At 35.8% G+C, this 16,778-nt stretch overlaps 1 protein-coding gene across 8 annotated transcripts in view; it reads left to right on the top strand.

Annotated features, from left to right (window-relative positions):
* The window catches only part of USP9Y (ubiquitin specific peptidase 9 Y-linked), a 211,175-nt gene that overhangs the window by 182,003 nt on the left and 12,394 nt on the right, over positions 1-16,778 (top strand). For all 8 annotated transcript variants that reach the window (XM_050777802.1, XM_050777798.1, XM_050777799.1 and 5 more), the window contains 9 exons: positions 1,628-1,801; positions 6,153-6,294; positions 8,093-8,843; positions 9,241-9,364; positions 10,489-10,714; positions 11,314-11,443; positions 14,331-14,516; positions 14,931-15,151; positions 15,236-15,324. In XM_050777802.1, coding sequence (XP_050633759.1) covers positions 1,628-1,801; positions 6,153-6,294; positions 8,093-8,843; positions 9,241-9,364; positions 10,489-10,714; positions 11,314-11,443; positions 14,331-14,516; positions 14,931-15,151; positions 15,236-15,324 — 2,043 coding nt within the window. The remainder of the gene's footprint in view (positions 1-1,627; positions 1,802-6,152; positions 6,295-8,092; positions 8,844-9,240; positions 9,365-10,488; positions 10,715-11,313; positions 11,444-14,330; positions 14,517-14,930; positions 15,152-15,235; positions 15,325-16,778) is intronic.

The raw sequence follows: 16,778 nt of genomic DNA, 5'->3' as shown, positions 1-16,778 counted from the left end.
CGTTCACGCCATTCTCCTGCCCCAGCCTCCCAAGTAGCTGGGACTACAGGTGCCCGCCACTACACCAGGCTAATTTTTTGTGTTTTTAGTAGAGACGAGGTTTCACTGCATTAGCCAAGATGGTCTTAATCTCCTGACCTTGTCATCTGCCTGCCTTGGCCTCCCAAAGTGCTGAGATTACAGGCGTGAGTCACAGCAGTTGGCCATGAATGTTCTTAATTACACTAAACTTTACACTTTAATGATTTAAAAAGTAAATATTGTGTTGTATTTATTTGACCACAGTAATACTAATTAGAAAAAAAAGAATAAAGGCACATTCCAGTTCATCAGTATTCTTAAAGGGTGGCTTTAAAATAGAATGAATACTCCAGATTTGGCACCAGATTTCTCTTTATGTAAAACACATTAGCATTTTACCCCATTATTAGTTACATTGTCCTGTTGATTTGTAGTGACGAACTAAAATCTGGTTTTGTAAAGAATCCTACTTGTGCTGTACTCTTTGCTGTCATATTTCTAAATTAATCAGATTTTACATTTTTCCTAATTAGATTTAATGTATTTTTTTAAAAACATAAAAAGTAAATTATGTAAACGCCATTACAATAATAAAAAGGAGGGAAACACTAAATCTTTATGGTTTCCTGTATATAACATTCTGGAAAAGGTTACTCCAGATTTGTGAAGAACAGATCAGTGGTTGCCAGGAATTAATAGCAGGAGATTCATTTGGCTTACAAAGTGCTGCTATTAGGAAATTTTGGAAGGTATTTAAGGGATTGTTTGATATTCCAATTGTGGTGGTTACACAGCTGGCTGTCATTTGTAAAACTCACATCCTATGGCTTCAACAGAGTACCTTCTATTGTATGTGAATTTTACTGTATGTATTAGTATTTAAAATTTATTTTTAAATTTACAACAATTTTTTAATTGTGAAAGTTCACCACAAAGAAAAACATAGTGTACCACCTTAGCAAATTCAAAATATTGCCATACATTTTGCTAAAAATGACATTTTCTGATGCTTATTATTATGAAAATATTGTTAGATGTTCTTGATAGCTTCCAGAACAACCTCTTCCAAGGCAGCATTAGTTCTCATTTTCTATACTCACCATTGGTATTTTCTTAGGATTGGTTCACCTTTTATGCCTACGTTTACTCTAGAACAGGGAAAACCTTTCACTTTTCACTTGGAAAAATTGCTTTCATAGGCAATGTTAACTAAGTAGTAGGATCTTTTCACTATATCACCAAAGTAAGCAGAATAAAGTTTTAAGGCAGTAGTTATAGCATCTACATAAGCATTAGGTTCTTTCTTGTGTAAATGTCATTTTTTACTTGAATTGAAAGTGTTTGTTGAATATACTATGCTCTATAAAGCAAACATTCTAAACCTGCTATGCAGCTTAGTCACACCATTTGTGATAACTTTTTGACACTGTAGTTTCATTATTACTGTAAGCACTTCGATTGTGTTGCCTCTGCAAACATAATGCGCATTTCTCCTTTCTGTGTAGTTTAAAATCTCAGCTTACGTTTCTGTCATTGTTATTTTTGTTGTTATAAAATATGGATATTCTAGGCATGTATTACATTACTCATTTCATTTCCTTCTTAGGCTTTGGGGTGAACCTGTTAATCTCCGTGAACAACATGATGCCTTAGAGTTTTTTAATTCTTTGGTGGATAGTTTAGATGAAGCTTTAAAAGCTTTAGGACATCCAGCTATACTAAGTAAAGTCCTAGGAGGCTCATTTGCTGATCAGAAGATCTGCCAAGGCTGCCCACATAGGTAAGTGCTAATTATGTTTTTAATGTGTACTTCATAGTTTTTTTTTAAATAATAATGTAAATCTTTCATTAGTACTTACATAAAAGCAGAATGTACCAAATGCCTAGGACTGTGAATGAATTACATTCATATGCATACTACACTATTCTGATTTTATTCTTCCCAGGAACGTTTGGTTACTACTTTATTACTTCCTCAATTCATTCTTGTTTGCTTCGTCTTACCCTATGTCTTAAAATGGCATTTTCCATAAATCAACACTTATTCTTTAAATAGACATTTTCTTTTTATGTTCTAACTAGCAATCAGAATATTAAAATGGAACTTCCAAACATAATTGGCAAAACTGGAGTAGTAACCCATTATTCATGGTTTCACTTTCCACATCATTGTTCACTTTGGGAGGCTGAGGCGGGTGGATCACGAGGTCAGGAGATTGAAACCATCCTGGCCAACATGGTGAAACCCTGCCTGTAGAAAAATGCAAAAATTAACTGAGTGCGGTAGCATGTGCCTGTAATACCAGCTACTCTCAAAAAAAAAGTGGAAGATCCCAGAAATAAACAATTTACAAGTTTTAAACTGTGTCCCATTCTAAATAGTGTGATCAAATTTGGGGCTGTCCTGCTTTGTCCTTATCAGGATGTGAATCATCCCTTTTTCCAGCATATTCATATTGTCTTTGTGCCTGTTAGCCACTTAGTTGCTGTCTCAATTGTCAGATTGACTGGCAAAGTATCACAACTTACGTTCAAATACCTCTTATTTTACTTAGTAATATTCTGGTAATTCAGACATGCCAAACAAAAGGCTAAGAGCAGCTCCTAATCTAATCCTGTGCATCATTTATAAATTGAACATAATCAAACTTAAGTTACGTATGTTTAGGAAGAAAACGTAGTATATACACAGTATATAGAGTTCAGTGCTGTCTGAGGTGTTAGCCATCTCCTGGGGGTTTTGAAACGTATCTCCGGAGGAGATAACAATTAAATGACTTAAATTACTCTCAATTCTTACTATTCTTGGGAAGTGTTACATATGCTTGCACATCAAACCACTTAGCAAGATTTGACAAGACAGGAAACAGTACAAATATCTGTAACATAAATAAAATATATATTCTAACTAAACTTCTTGTTAGCGTCCCAAGACTTCTGTATTATAAGGCATGGGGGTTGTTTTGTATTGTATTGTTCTTTGAAATAGAGTCTCGGTCTGTCACCCAGGTTGGAATGCAGGGGCGCAATCACAGCTCACTGCAGCCTCAACTTTCCAAGCTCAAGCAGTCCTCTCACCTCAGCCTCCTAAGTAGCTAGCACTATAGTCACATGCCATAACACCCAGCTAAATTTTGTATTCCTTGTAGAATTAGGGTTTCACCATGTTTCTCCGGCTGCACTCAAGCTCCAGGCTTAAGCTTTCCTCCTGCCTCAACCTCCCAAAGTGCTGGGATTACAGGCATGAGCCTCTACACCTTGCCAGAGTATCACTTTTAATTGTAGTAACTTTTAATTATTTTATTCTTTAAGATAGCCTTATTCTCCACTATGGGGTGGTTCGTGATCAGAAGCAACTTGCATAAGTCATTTACAAATGTAATTTTACTTTTGTGACTGTCTTGTTTTTCCTGAATAAATGAAAAGTTTCCAACTGTGAGAAACTGGCCAGGGGCGGTGGCTAACACCTGTAATCCCAGCACTTTGGGAGGCCAACACTGGCAGATCACTTGATGTCAGGAGTTCGAGATCAGCCTGACCAACATGGTAAAACTCCATTTCTACTAAAAATACAAAAAACTTAGCTGGGCATGGTGACAGGCTCCTGTAATCCCAGCTACTCAGGAGGCTGAGGCAGGAAAATCACTTGAAGCCAGGAGGCAGAGGTTGCAGTGAGCCGAGATTGCACGACTGTACTCTAGACTGTGCAACAGAATGAGATACTGTTTAGACATTTTGAAAATAATGGTTAGATGAATGGATTTGATGGTTGACATGCCTGCCCCATCTTATTTTCTGAGTTTGTAGGAAATTACCATAATCTGTGATGCTGTCTCAGTCTTGCATTATTTACTCTCTACTCCATTTGTTTGTTTGTTTGTTTAAGACCAGGGTATCATTATGTTTCCTGGCTGAAGTATAGTGATTATTCAAAAGTGTGATCATAGCGCACAACACCTTCAAACTCCTGGCCTCAAGTGACCCTCCTATCTCAGCCTTTTGAGTAGCTGGCACTACAGGCAAATGCCACACCACACACCTGGCTCTCTCCTTATGTTTATGACTTTATAGACAAGAACACCAGAAGCATTTAAGCATGATAAGTGTTTGAACTTACACATTAGGAAAGTGTTTATGACACAAATTGAGGGACACTTAAAAATAAAGTACTTTAATGGTTTAGAATAGGCTTTTTTTAGAGTTTGATTAGTTCTTATTTTTACCTCTTCATGAATTACTGTTTAAACAGATAATGTGTCATAGTGTGATAAAACATAAAGAACTTAAGAAGTAAGGCCACACAAGCTGGTTTTCAAAGCATCACTCCACCTCATAAACTGTATCAAATTAATTCTTTTTGACTTCTGTACCCAACCCCATTGTCTTAGCTTTAAAGTAGGGATGGATATGTACCTCTAACGTGGCTTTTATGAAGGTAAAGATGAGCTATAATCTGTGTAAGGAATCTAATACAGTGCCTAGTACAAAATAAGCAACTGATAAAAGACTTATTAATAACATTGTGGCCGGGCGTGGTGGCTCACGCCTGTAATCCCAGCACTTTGGGAGGCCGAGGCGGGCGGATCACAAGGTCAGGAGATCGAGACCACGGTGAAACCCCGTCTCTACTAAAAATACAAAAAATTAGCTGGGCGCGGTTGTGGGCGCCTGTAGTCCCAGCTACTCGGGAGGCTGAGGCAGGAGAATGGCGTGAACCCGGGAGGCGGAGCTTGCGGTGAGCCGAGATCGCGCCACTGCACTCCAGCCTGGGCTGGGCGACAGAGCGAGACTCCGTCTCAAAAAAAAAAAAAATAACATTGTATGATTAATGTATTTGACATGATGTGTTAAATACTGCATATGTATTTTTCATCAACTTCACAATTAAGGAAAAGATTTACTTATTGATTGTTACTTTTGAAACAGAGTCTTGTTCTGTCTCCCAGGCACTCGAGTGCAGTGGTGCAATCTCAGCTCACTGCATCTTCTGCCTCCTGGGTTCAAGTGATTCACCTGCCTCAGCCTCCCAAGTAACTGAGATTACGGTCATATGCCACCACTGGCTACTTTACATATATATATATACTTTTTTTTTTTTTTTTTTTTTAGTGGAGATAGGATTTCACCATGTTGGCCAAGCTGGTCATGAACTCCTGACTTGTGGTGATCCACCTGCTTTGGGCTCCCAAAGTGCTGAGATTACAGGCATGAGCTATGGCACCCAGAAGGATAAGATTTAGAAACCAGGCTGGGCACGATGGCTCACATATGTAATCCTAGAACTTAGGGAGGACGAGGCGGAAGGATCACTTGACCCCAGGAGTTGAAGACCAGCATAGGCAACAGCAAGAGCCCATCTCTACAAAAAAAAAAAAAATTGCCTGGGCATGGTGGTACCCACTTGTAGGCCTAGCTGCTAGGGAGGCTGAGGTGGGAAAATCACCAAGGGCAGCTGTCCCCAACCTTCTAGCACAAGGGACCAGTTCTATGGAATATCATTTTTTTCACAGACTGAGGATGAGGGGATAGTAGTGGGGTGACTCGAGTGTCTTGTATTTATTGTGCACTTTATTTCTGTTATTATTATATTATAGTATGTAATGAAATAATTATACATCTCACCATAATGACCATAATGTAGAATCAGTGGGAGCTCTGAGCTTGTTTTCCTGCAGCTAGACGGTCCCATCTGGAGGCAATGGGAGACAGTAATAGATTATCACACTTTGGATTCTTACAAGGAGTGCGCAACCTACATCGCTCACGTGTAGTTCATAGTAGGATTCTTGCTCCTATGAGAATCTAATGCTGTCCCTGATGTGACAGGAGATGAAGCTCCGTTGGTAGTGCTAGCTGTGGGGAGTGGTTTAAATATAGATTAAGCTTCACCAGCTTGCCCACCACTCACTGGCTGCAGTGCGGCCTGGTTCCCAGTAGGACACATACCAGTACTGGCTGGGGATCCCTGGAATACCCCCAGGAGTTCAAGGCTACGGTGAGCTATGATTGTGCCACTGTACTCCAGTCTGAGCAAGACCCTGTCTCTAAAAAATTAAAAAAAAAAAAAAAAAAAAAAAACCTAAACCTATAGAATACATTCTTTTAATTTGTTTCATTCATATTGTCTTTAGGTATGAATGTGAAGAATCTTTTACAACTTTGAATGTGGACATTAGAAATCATCAAAATCTTCTTGATTCTTTGGAACAGTATATCAAAGGAGATTTATTGGAAGGTGCAAATGCATATCGTTGCGAAAAATGTGATAAAAAGGTATTTTTTTTTTACTTTTGAAAAGTAATGATTGCATTGAACAGAACAGAAAGACATTGGAGTTGTTCATGCTCATCTTCACAATTAACTTCTGCTTTAGCTCTGCTGTTACAGTGGTAGCAGAGAGGTGGTCAAGATGATAACCGGTTTAAAGCAAAATAATATTGACAAAATATAGTGGCAGACTAGGAAAAAAAAACAAAACATTTTTATTGGGTGAATAATTTTGAAAGTCACAGAATCTCACAAGTTTTTCCATCTCTGCCCTTTAATCCATTGCAATTGAGTGCTTCAATCTTGAAGAGTTGATAGTAGAAAACATTATTTTCTTACTCTAGTTTTCTCTTGAAGTAGGGAAGTTTGCTAATTTTATTTGGTTATATCAGATTTTCACAACCACATGTATTTTCACAAACAGATCTCATTTTTTTTTTATTTTTTATTTTATCTTATTTTTTTGAGATGGATTGTTGCACTGCCACGTGGATTGGAGTGCAATTGGCATAATCTTGGCTCACTGCAACCTCTGCCTCTGGGTTCAAGCAATTCTCCCACCTCAGCCTCCCAAGTAGCTGAGATTACAGGCACCTGCCAGCGCACCTGGCTAAGTTTTTGTATTTTTAGTAGAGACGGGGTTTCACTATGTTGGCCAGGCTGGTCTTGAACTCCTGACCTCGTGATCTGCCTGCCTTAGCCTCCCAAAGTGCTGGAAACACAGGCGTGAGCCACTGCGCCTGGCCCAGATTTCATTTTTTAGGCCTAGCCAGTTAATTTTTATCTCTGGCACTTAGTTTGGGAGATGGAATGATAACATGTCTTTGACGATACTATACATTAAATCATGTATATATTTTCCTTGACCTTCATAACCCCTCATCTTCAAGCTGCCTGCGTTGTTTTGAACTTACACACCATTTAGATCGTGGTTTGTTATAAAGCCATACTGCCTGTTACCCACACTTCTGACACTTGGGACAATTTCTTCTTACCCTTTCTGCTACTCTTAATCCACATATTTTAAAATAATTATATATAGGTAGTACCTTTTTATAAGACAGGATTAAATTCATTAATATGTGTGCAGCACTTAGTATATTACCTGGTTTTTAACTGCTATAAACATTAGGTGCTATTAAAATTGCTTATCGTATGTCTTCAGTTTACTCACAGCAAATTCTGTTGATTAACATAAAAGAAAACATCAGAGGAGTAACACAGTCAAGTAATAGTGGCCATATGGAACCACATAGCCATCAGTGTATTTATCAGCAATGTTTTCCAGTTTGCAAGAAATGAGGACCTTTCATTTCCATAGCTTCTGCAAACACCGATTCCTCTAAACATGTATTAAAAATATTTGAAAACAAAAAATAGCAGTACTACAATAAAAAGTAATATAAATTAAAAAACCATTACAGTGTAATAACCATTTACATAGCATACTTAATACATTGTATTAAGTAAGTTATATAGAGATGGATTAAACTGTACAGGAGGATGTCTGTAGATGATATGTAAATACTGCCCCATTTAAAATCAGAAACTTGAGCAGACACAGATTTTGATATTTATGTCCCCTACAGATACCAAAAGATGAGTATATTTATATATTTTTAGCTTTGGTAAGTAAGGATTAAGTCAGTTATGACATAATTACCCTGATGGTGTTTATTATTATTTAATCATCTGTTTATAAATAAATTTAAATAGATCATAAACTTTAAAATTAACATGAAATTGTTTTAGTTTCTGTTCTGGTTACAAGAGAACATCTGTTTATATTCTCTGTTTATTATAGGTTGACACAGTAAAGCGCCTGCTAATTAAAAAATTGCCTCGGGTTCTTGCTATCCAACTCAAACGATTTGACTATGACTGGGAAAGAGAATGTGCAATTAAATTCAATGATTATTTTGAATTTCCTCGAGAGCTGGATATGGGACCTTACACAGTAACAGGTGTTGCAAAGCTGGAAAGGGATAATATAAACTCAGAAAATCAGTTGATTGAACAGAAAGAGCAGTCTGAAAATGAAACTACAGGAGGCACAAAGTACAGACTTATAGGTGTGCTTGTACACAGTGGTCAAGCAAGCGGTGGGCATTATTATTCTTACATCATTCAAAGGAATGGTAAAGATGATGAGAAAGATCACTGGTATAAGTTTGATGATGGAGATGTGTCAGAATGCAAAATGGATGATGATGAAGAAATGAAAAATCAGTGTTTTGGTGGAGAGTACATGGGAGAAGTATTTGATCACATGATGAAGCGCATGTCATATAGGCGGCAGAAGAGGTGGTGGAATGCTTACATACTTTTTTATGAACAAATGGATATGATAGATGAAGATGATGAGATGATAAGATATATATCAGAGCTAACTATTGCAAGACCCCATCAGATCATTATGTCACCAGCCATTGAGAGAAGTGTACGGAAACAAAATGTGCAATTTATGCATAACCGAATGCAATATAGTTTAGAGTATTTTCAGTTTGTGAAAAAACTGCTTACATGTAATGGTGTTTATTTAAACCTTGCTCCAGGTAAGCTTTGGAAGTAGCTTCTTACTAATAAAGAATAGTTTTTATTTGGCATCTAGGATTTCTTACAAGGCATCAAATGTGTTTTATCTTTTTCTTCAGTTTTCTTTTATTTTTTCATAGAATCTTTAGCCTCATTTTATATGACTGTGTTGGCTTTTTTGGTTTAGTTATTTTAAAATGAAAAATCTAGGATATCTGTACCTTTGAACAGTGATTCTTAATATATGGAAATACAGAAAAGCATTTATTATAGTAATTACTATTTTTTACTCAAGCATTAGTTTGAAATACGGGTTAGGGAAGTGGTAAGATAATCACTAAGAATTAACTAAGATTTTTTAACATGGAGTTTGAAGATAAAAATGTTTTTAACCATATATGTACTTTTTATTTAAAGGGCAGGATTATTTGTTGCCTGAAGCAGAAGAAATTACTATGATTAGTATTCAGCTTGCTGCTAGATTCCTCTTTACCACTGGATTTCATACCAAGAAAATAGTTCGTGGTCCTGCCAGTGACTGGTACATGGCTTTGGATTTCATTCATATAGTACTTATAGTTGTTTTAGTTCTTTATTATACTGTTTTATTTTTTCCTAACCATGAAAATATCATTTCAAATGTCAAATATAGAATAAAAATCTTGGCAATAGTCATGAGATAAATCTTATTAAAATTAAAATTGCCTAATCTAAATATGCCTTTAAAAATTGGCTCCTACTTCTGTGAATTTGTATCACATCTTAATCTATTTCATCATTAAATTATTTTATTTTTACTAGATGAGGTAAGTTCTCACCTATAGTTAAAAAGGTAGATGATTTTTAAGTCAGGTGTGGTGGCCCATACCTGTAATCCCAACACTTCGGGAGGCCAAGGTAGCAGAACTTGAGGCCAGGCATTTAAGACCAGCTTGGGCAACATAGTGAACCTCATCTCAACAAAAAGTTAAATTACCTAGGTGTGGTGACTCACCTGTAATCCTAGCACTTTAGGATCCACCTAATCCACCACAGGCTGGGATGGATGGATCAGTTTAGGCCTGGAGTTTGAGGCTAGCCTAGGCAACATAGCAAAATCCCCTCTATACAAAAAGAAGTAAAATAATTAGCTAGATCTAGTAGCTTATTCATGTAGAGCCAGCTACTTGGGAGGCTGAGGCAGTAGGATTGTTTGAGCCCAGGAGTTTGAAGCTGAAGTTAGCTATAATTGCACCACTGCATTTATTCCAGCTTGGTCAGTAGAGACTCTGCCTCTTTAAAAATTAAAAAAAGACAATTTTAAAATGGCTGTGTAGTTTGAAGTTACTATTTATAAAAGTATGGGATATATTGTAATACCTTGATTTAACAACTCTTAGCATTGTTTCTATTGAAAGATACTTAAAGAAATGTTACTGCACTGAGGAAAGTTTGATCATGGATTTGCAGAGAGCTACACTTATTTTGTATTTCATTCATTTTTTTGACTCTTGTACTAAAGTCACAAAGCTTTATCAGTCTGATATTTGTACTAAAACCAACTGACCATTAATTGGAGAGAACATCTTAGATCACTGTTTGGTTCATAAAAATATGTTTCTTCAATATAGCAAGCAAAATAAACACATTACTAAAATTTGACATTCATAGATGTTTCTGTTTTAGGTATGATGCACTGTGCATTCTCCTCCGTCACAGCAAGAATGTACGTTTTTGGTTTGCTCATAATGTCCTTTTTAATGTATCAAATCGCTTCTCTGAATACCTTCTGGAGTGCCCTAGTGCAGAAGTGAGGGGTGCATTTGCAAAACTTATAGTGTTTATTGCACACTTTTCCTTGAAAGATGGGTCTTGTCCTTCTCCTTTTGCATCTCCAGGACTTTCTAGTCAGGTAATTGCATGGCTTCTTTTTTTAAAAAAGCAATTAAATACTTAGAAGTAAATTCTGTTTTCTGCAAATTCACATCAGCAAAGTTATGTTCCTCTCTTTGATGTATTCGCCATAAACAAATGCATACATACATTATAACACCTGTAAGTTTGTAAAATTATTTCATGGTAATAGTGATTGCTGGGCATTCTGAAAAAGAAGAGAAATTCCTTTTGTGTATTCAATTATTTAGTTATTTCATAAATCCTTAAGTTTTACATTTTTAAGATTTGCGTTTATTAAAAGCAAATTAAAAGCTTTTTAGTGAAACACTGTAACATGAAATTGAAATTAGTGATAATGTAAATAAATAATGCACTTACATTCTTCTGTTGAAGTTCTGGGGTTTTTTGTTTGCTTGTTTGTTTTACAATTACAGCAATATACAAGATCTACAATGAAGTCTACCCGAGCTCTTCATTCTCTCTCTCAAAGAACAACTATATTTAATAATTTTCTTTCTGAAAGATTTGCTATGTATATGAACAAGACCTTTCATATGCAAATAAAAGCTGTTTCTGCATCTTGATGCTGATAAAATAATACTTCATGTTTCACAGGCATGTGATAACTTGAGTTTGAGTGACCACTTACTAAGAGCCACACTAAATCTCTTGAGAAGGGAAGTGTCAGATCATGGACGTCATTTACAGCAATATTTTAATTTGTTTGTAATGTATGCCAATTTAGGTAAGAATTTTTCATAAATATATTAATGATTGTTTCCATTTTAAATATTAAATATGAAGCCCATTTTAATCAAGTGATTACATGTAATTTGTTCTGAAGTAGAAGCAATATACCATATTCATATTCTCAAAATGCATTGCAAATTTTCTGTGTAACTTTAATGGCATTTCTCATATTATATGGTAATTTATGCACTTGTTTTACTTCTTTGATAATCTTTAAGATCAGATACTTTGTCTGATTGATGTTATCTCTTAATGTTGCTTTTGAAAAATACTGGCTTCCTGGTCATATCCCACACCATCTGAATCAGAATTCCTAGGGCTTGGATAAGGAATCCATATTTCTAAAGGACCCAGAGTGGTTGTGTTGCTTGTCAAGTTTAAGAATTATTTCTTTGAAGAATTTGACACATACATATGTTTTTGTTAAAATAAACTGAGTTGAAATTAGTAATAATGCAGATATGTAATCCACTTTAATTCTTCTGTTGATATTGATATTAATATTAATATCAATTAAGAAATGTGATTTCAGTATATCTTTCTTAGGGTAGCCTGCTTTTTCTGACATCAACCTATTTATTTCTTCTTTTGAGTGCCTCTAGAATGCTTACCTAAAAAATTCTGTCTTACTCCATTGTGTTTGATGGTTTTTAAAATATTTGCCTTACTCCCCAACTAGTTAGCAGAATTCTTGCAACAGATGGGTATTGCATAGTAGTACTCAGTCATTGTTGAACGCATGGATAGATTGCCAGAATACACATCAAAATCATTGTAATGTTTTCAGTGTTGTTTTATGCCTTCTATATTATAACTATAGAAGCTATTCAGCTAAATTTTATAACTGTGTATCTATATACACTTTTGTATCTGTGGTAAAGTTAGTTGAATAACTTTTAAAAGTCACAAATATCTTCCTACCTAAAGTTAAGTTCTGTAGTCATACATTCCTCTAATGAAAGTGTTATCTGTGTTACTAATCTTTGACTTCAACGGGAAGAACGTTTTACCAGTTATTCTTCCTTCTCTGATCATCTCTGTGTTTTTCTCTTTCTCTGTCTTGCCTGACTGCATATGAGATTCTGGGATACTTGTAGTAGAGTAAGAAACAGATATTACACAAACATAAATGAAGTCACTTTTATATTTCAAATGTAAAAGTATTAAATTTATGCACTCACAAAAATCCTGTTTTATACCATTTTATTTTAGATATTGGCTGCTCATATACAACACATTAATGATTTATAATATAACTTAATGGTAATTTTCCCTGCCAAGAATTAGTATAGATTTATGACTCTTAAGTAATTACGGCAGTATGTTTCTAGGTTTTAGAAGTTTTTGGATTTGAGAAAAATGAGACAATGCATTTGCAACACATTGTGTAATATTCCCAGTAAGACTTCAGGCAGTATCCTACAATCAAACATACTAATATTTCTATGATGAATAATGAATATTTCCTTCAAGGGTGGAAGAAGTAGCTTGCCAGGAGGAAGGGGTTGGTTAGGATTTTTTAAACTGAGTGGATAGTGTGTGTAGACTTACACTGACATAACTTTGCTTCTTAGACACAATGTGAGGTATTCAGTGTGACTTCATACAGTGAAGGATACAGAATAGCAGGACTGATTTGCAGGATTTTCTAATTATGCTATTTTGATTTTGTAAAGTACCCTGGACATTATCAGGAGGGCATGAGTGAACCACTAGAGGATCACAAGAGTCCTAACTTAAAAACATCATACTGGCTATAACGTAGAATAGCTTACAATAGACCAAGATAAGAAAGTATTAAAAATTTTCTGTAGAAAAAGATTGTGGCTGCTTTGTATTAGGAAAACTGGCAGTGTGTAAGACAGGTATGAACAGATCCAGGAGCTTTTTATGAGTTAGAATCAGCAGGAGTTGGTAATTTGATATTTGAGGAAGTGGAGCAGGAATGAGATATTAAGATGTGACTTGATGAACTGAGAAAATAGTAGTGCCATTTACTGATAGAGGAAAAAGGACTCGTGTGAGCAGATTGCATTTTAAAAGCAGATGGGATACCTATATAAAGAAATCTGGTAGTGGGATACATATGTCCAGAATTTGGAATCATCTAAAATCATTTGGATACATCTATTACTATAGATGTAGTTACAAAAAACAAGCCATGTAAGGGAATGTCCTAGAATGGAAACTTTTTCTAGAAGAATTTTTATGGCTCATTTAATTTAGTTTCTGTCTTTATTTTTATTTTTATTTATTTTATTTTTCCGAAATGGAGTCTCACTCTGTCGCCCAAGCTGGAGTGCATTGGCACGATCTCCTCTCACTGCAACCTCCACCTCCTGGGTTCAAGCAGTTTTCCTGCCTTAGCCTTCCAAGTAGCTCAGATTACAGGCACCCACCACCATGCCCAGCTAATTCTTGTATTTATAGTAGAGATGGGGTTTCACCATGTTGAACAGGCTGGTCTCGAACGCCTGACCTGAGTTGATCCACCCACTTTGGCCTCCCAAAGTGCTGGGATTACAGGTGTAAGCCACCATTCCCAGCTAGTTTCTGTCTTACTTTCTTATGTTGAAAGTTGTTCTTCAGCTAGGTCTTTCCAGCTTCTCTAGGCCTTAGAAAATATACATTTCTCTTAGTACCTAGGCTAACTGAAATGCCATAGTCATGATCATTATTTCACAGTTATGATAATTTATCTTATTTAATGATATCAGTGTATTTTCTGTTCTGTCAGCATTCTGCTTGTATTGTTTATATTCTAAGCAAAGAGAAAGAGCTTTTAATAATATAACTCACAAAGAGTGATCATAATTAATTTTAAATTATTGCAGTACTTACCCTGTTTTTTTTTCTACATATTTTTCTGTCCTTTTTTATAGGGGTAGCAGAAAAAACACAGCTTCTGAAACTGAATGTACCTGCTACCTTTATGCTTGTGTCTTTAGATGAAGGACCAGGTCCTCCAATCAAATATCAGTATGCTGAATTAGGCAAGTTATATTCAGTAGTGTCTCAACTGATTCGTTGTTGCAATGTGTCATCAACAATGCAGTCTTCAATCAATGGTAAAGTAGCATGTTCCATTTTTTTTACAGCAGTTTAAAAATAATGGTAGCTTTATGTAGCACTTGATTAAAAGTAGCTCTGAAGATTTATAAAAATGAAATTAGTCTGAAGGCCCATGTTCTAGAATATTGTATTTAAGTTTTAGCTTTTTCATATGTTTAATAAGGAGTTTAATTTTTAAATGTAGGGTACTATGATATCTTATGAAATGCTTAGTGTAAGAATGATAAACTTTGTCTTTAGTGTCAGCGTTTATATTTTTGCATTTTTTCATCTTGGTATATTGCTGACCATTTAGGTGAATTTTTAATTTAATTTAATTTAAAATCAGATATTTTTTAAGATAAGAAATTTATTATTATAATTTTGTGAGGAATTCTATTGGTTTTTCATGGATAACAAATTTGTTCTAGGTAATCCCCCTCTCCCCAATCCTTTTGGTGACCCCAGTTTATCACAGCCTATAATGCCAATTCAGCAGAATGTGGCAGACATTTTATTTGTGAGAACAAGTTATGTGAAGAAAATTATTGAAGACTGCAGTAACTCAGAGGATACCATCAAATTACTTCGTTTTTGCTCTTGGGAGAATCCTCAGTTCTCATCTACTGTCCTCAGCGAACTTCTCTGGCAGGTGAAAGAAAAATAAACATTCTTGTATCTGTAATTTTACTCATTTTTTTAAAATACGTAATTCACTATCTCTTACCTATTGTAGGTTGCATATTCATACACCTATGAACTTCGGCCATATTTAGATCTACTTTTGGAAATTTTACTGATTGAGGACTCCTGGCAGACTCACAGGTGAATACACTTTTGCCATCAGAATAATTACAGTTTCCCAGGTTCTTGAAATAACTGGAATTGTCAGTTGCCAAATACATTTTTTATCTTTTGGTGCTCTGCTTAATGTTCTGTCTTTAAAACCATATGAAGGAAAAATGCCACTTATTTGCATTATTTTTTCTTTTTTTTAAATTATACTTTAACTTCTAGGATACATGTGCACTACATGCAGGTTTGATACATAGGTTTACATGTACCATGTGGGTTTGCTGTACCCACCAACTTGTCATTTACATTAGATGTTGCTCCTAATGCTATCCGTACCCCTGCTCCCACCCCTCAGCAGGCCCCAGTGTGTGATGTTCCCCGCTCTGTGTCCAAGTGATCTCATTGTTCACTTCCCACCTATGAGTGAGAACATGTGGTGTTTGGTTTTCTGTCCTTGTGACAGTTTCCTCAGAGTGATGGTTTCCAGTTTCATCCATGTCCCTGCAAAGGACATGAACTCATACTTTTTTATGGCTGCATAATATTCAGTGGTGTATATGTGCCACATTTTCTTTATCGAGTCTATCGTTGATGGACACTTGGGTTGGTTCCAAGTCTTTGCTATTGTGAATAGTGCATGTGTCTTTATAGTAGCATGATTTATAATCCTTTGGGTACATACCCAGTAATGGGATCACTGAATCAAATGGTATTTCCAGTTCTAGATCCTTGAGGAATTGCCACACTGTCTTCCACAATGGTTAAACTAATTTACGCTCCTCCCAACAGTGTAAAAGCGTTCGTGTTTCTCCACATCCTCTCCAGCATCTGTTGTTTCCTGACTTTTTAATGATTGCCATTCTAACTGGTATGAGATGGTATCTCGTGGTTTTGATTTGCATTTCTCTGATGGCGAGGGATGATGAGCATTTTTTCATGTGTGTGTCAGCTGCATAAATGTCTTCTTTTGAGAAGTGGTGTTCATATCCTTTGCCCACTTCTTGATGGGGTGGTTTTTTCCTTGTAAATTTATTTGAATTCTTTGTAGATTCTGGATATTAGCCCTTTGTCAATAGGTAGATTGCAAAAATTTTCTCCCATTCTGTAGGTTGCCTGTTCGCTATGATGGTAGTTTCTTTTGCCATGCAGAAGCCCTTTACTTTAATTAGATCCCATTTGTCTATTTTGACTTTAGTTGCCATTGCTTTTGGTGTTTTAGTCATGAAGTCCTTTTCTTGCCTATCTCCTGAATGGTATTACCTAGGTTTTCTTCTAGGGTTTTTATGGTTTTAGGTCTAACATTTAAGTCTTTAATCCATCTTGAATTAATTTTTGTGTAAGGTGTAAGGAAGGGATCCAGTTTCAGCTTTCTACATAGGGTTAGACGGTTTTCCCAGCACCATTTATTAAATAGGGAATCCTTTCCACGTTTCTTGTTTTTGTCAGGTTTGTTAAAGATCAGATAGTTGTTGTATGGGGCTATT

Source organism: Macaca thibetana, chromosome Y, assembly GCF_024542745.1.
Source record: "Macaca thibetana thibetana isolate TM-01 chromosome Y, ASM2454274v1, whole genome shotgun sequence".
NCBI lineage: Eukaryota > Metazoa > Chordata > Mammalia > Primates > Cercopithecidae > Macaca > Macaca thibetana.
The sequence above is the reverse complement of the archived record's forward strand: the minus strand, read 5'-3'. Positions and strand labels throughout refer to the sequence as shown.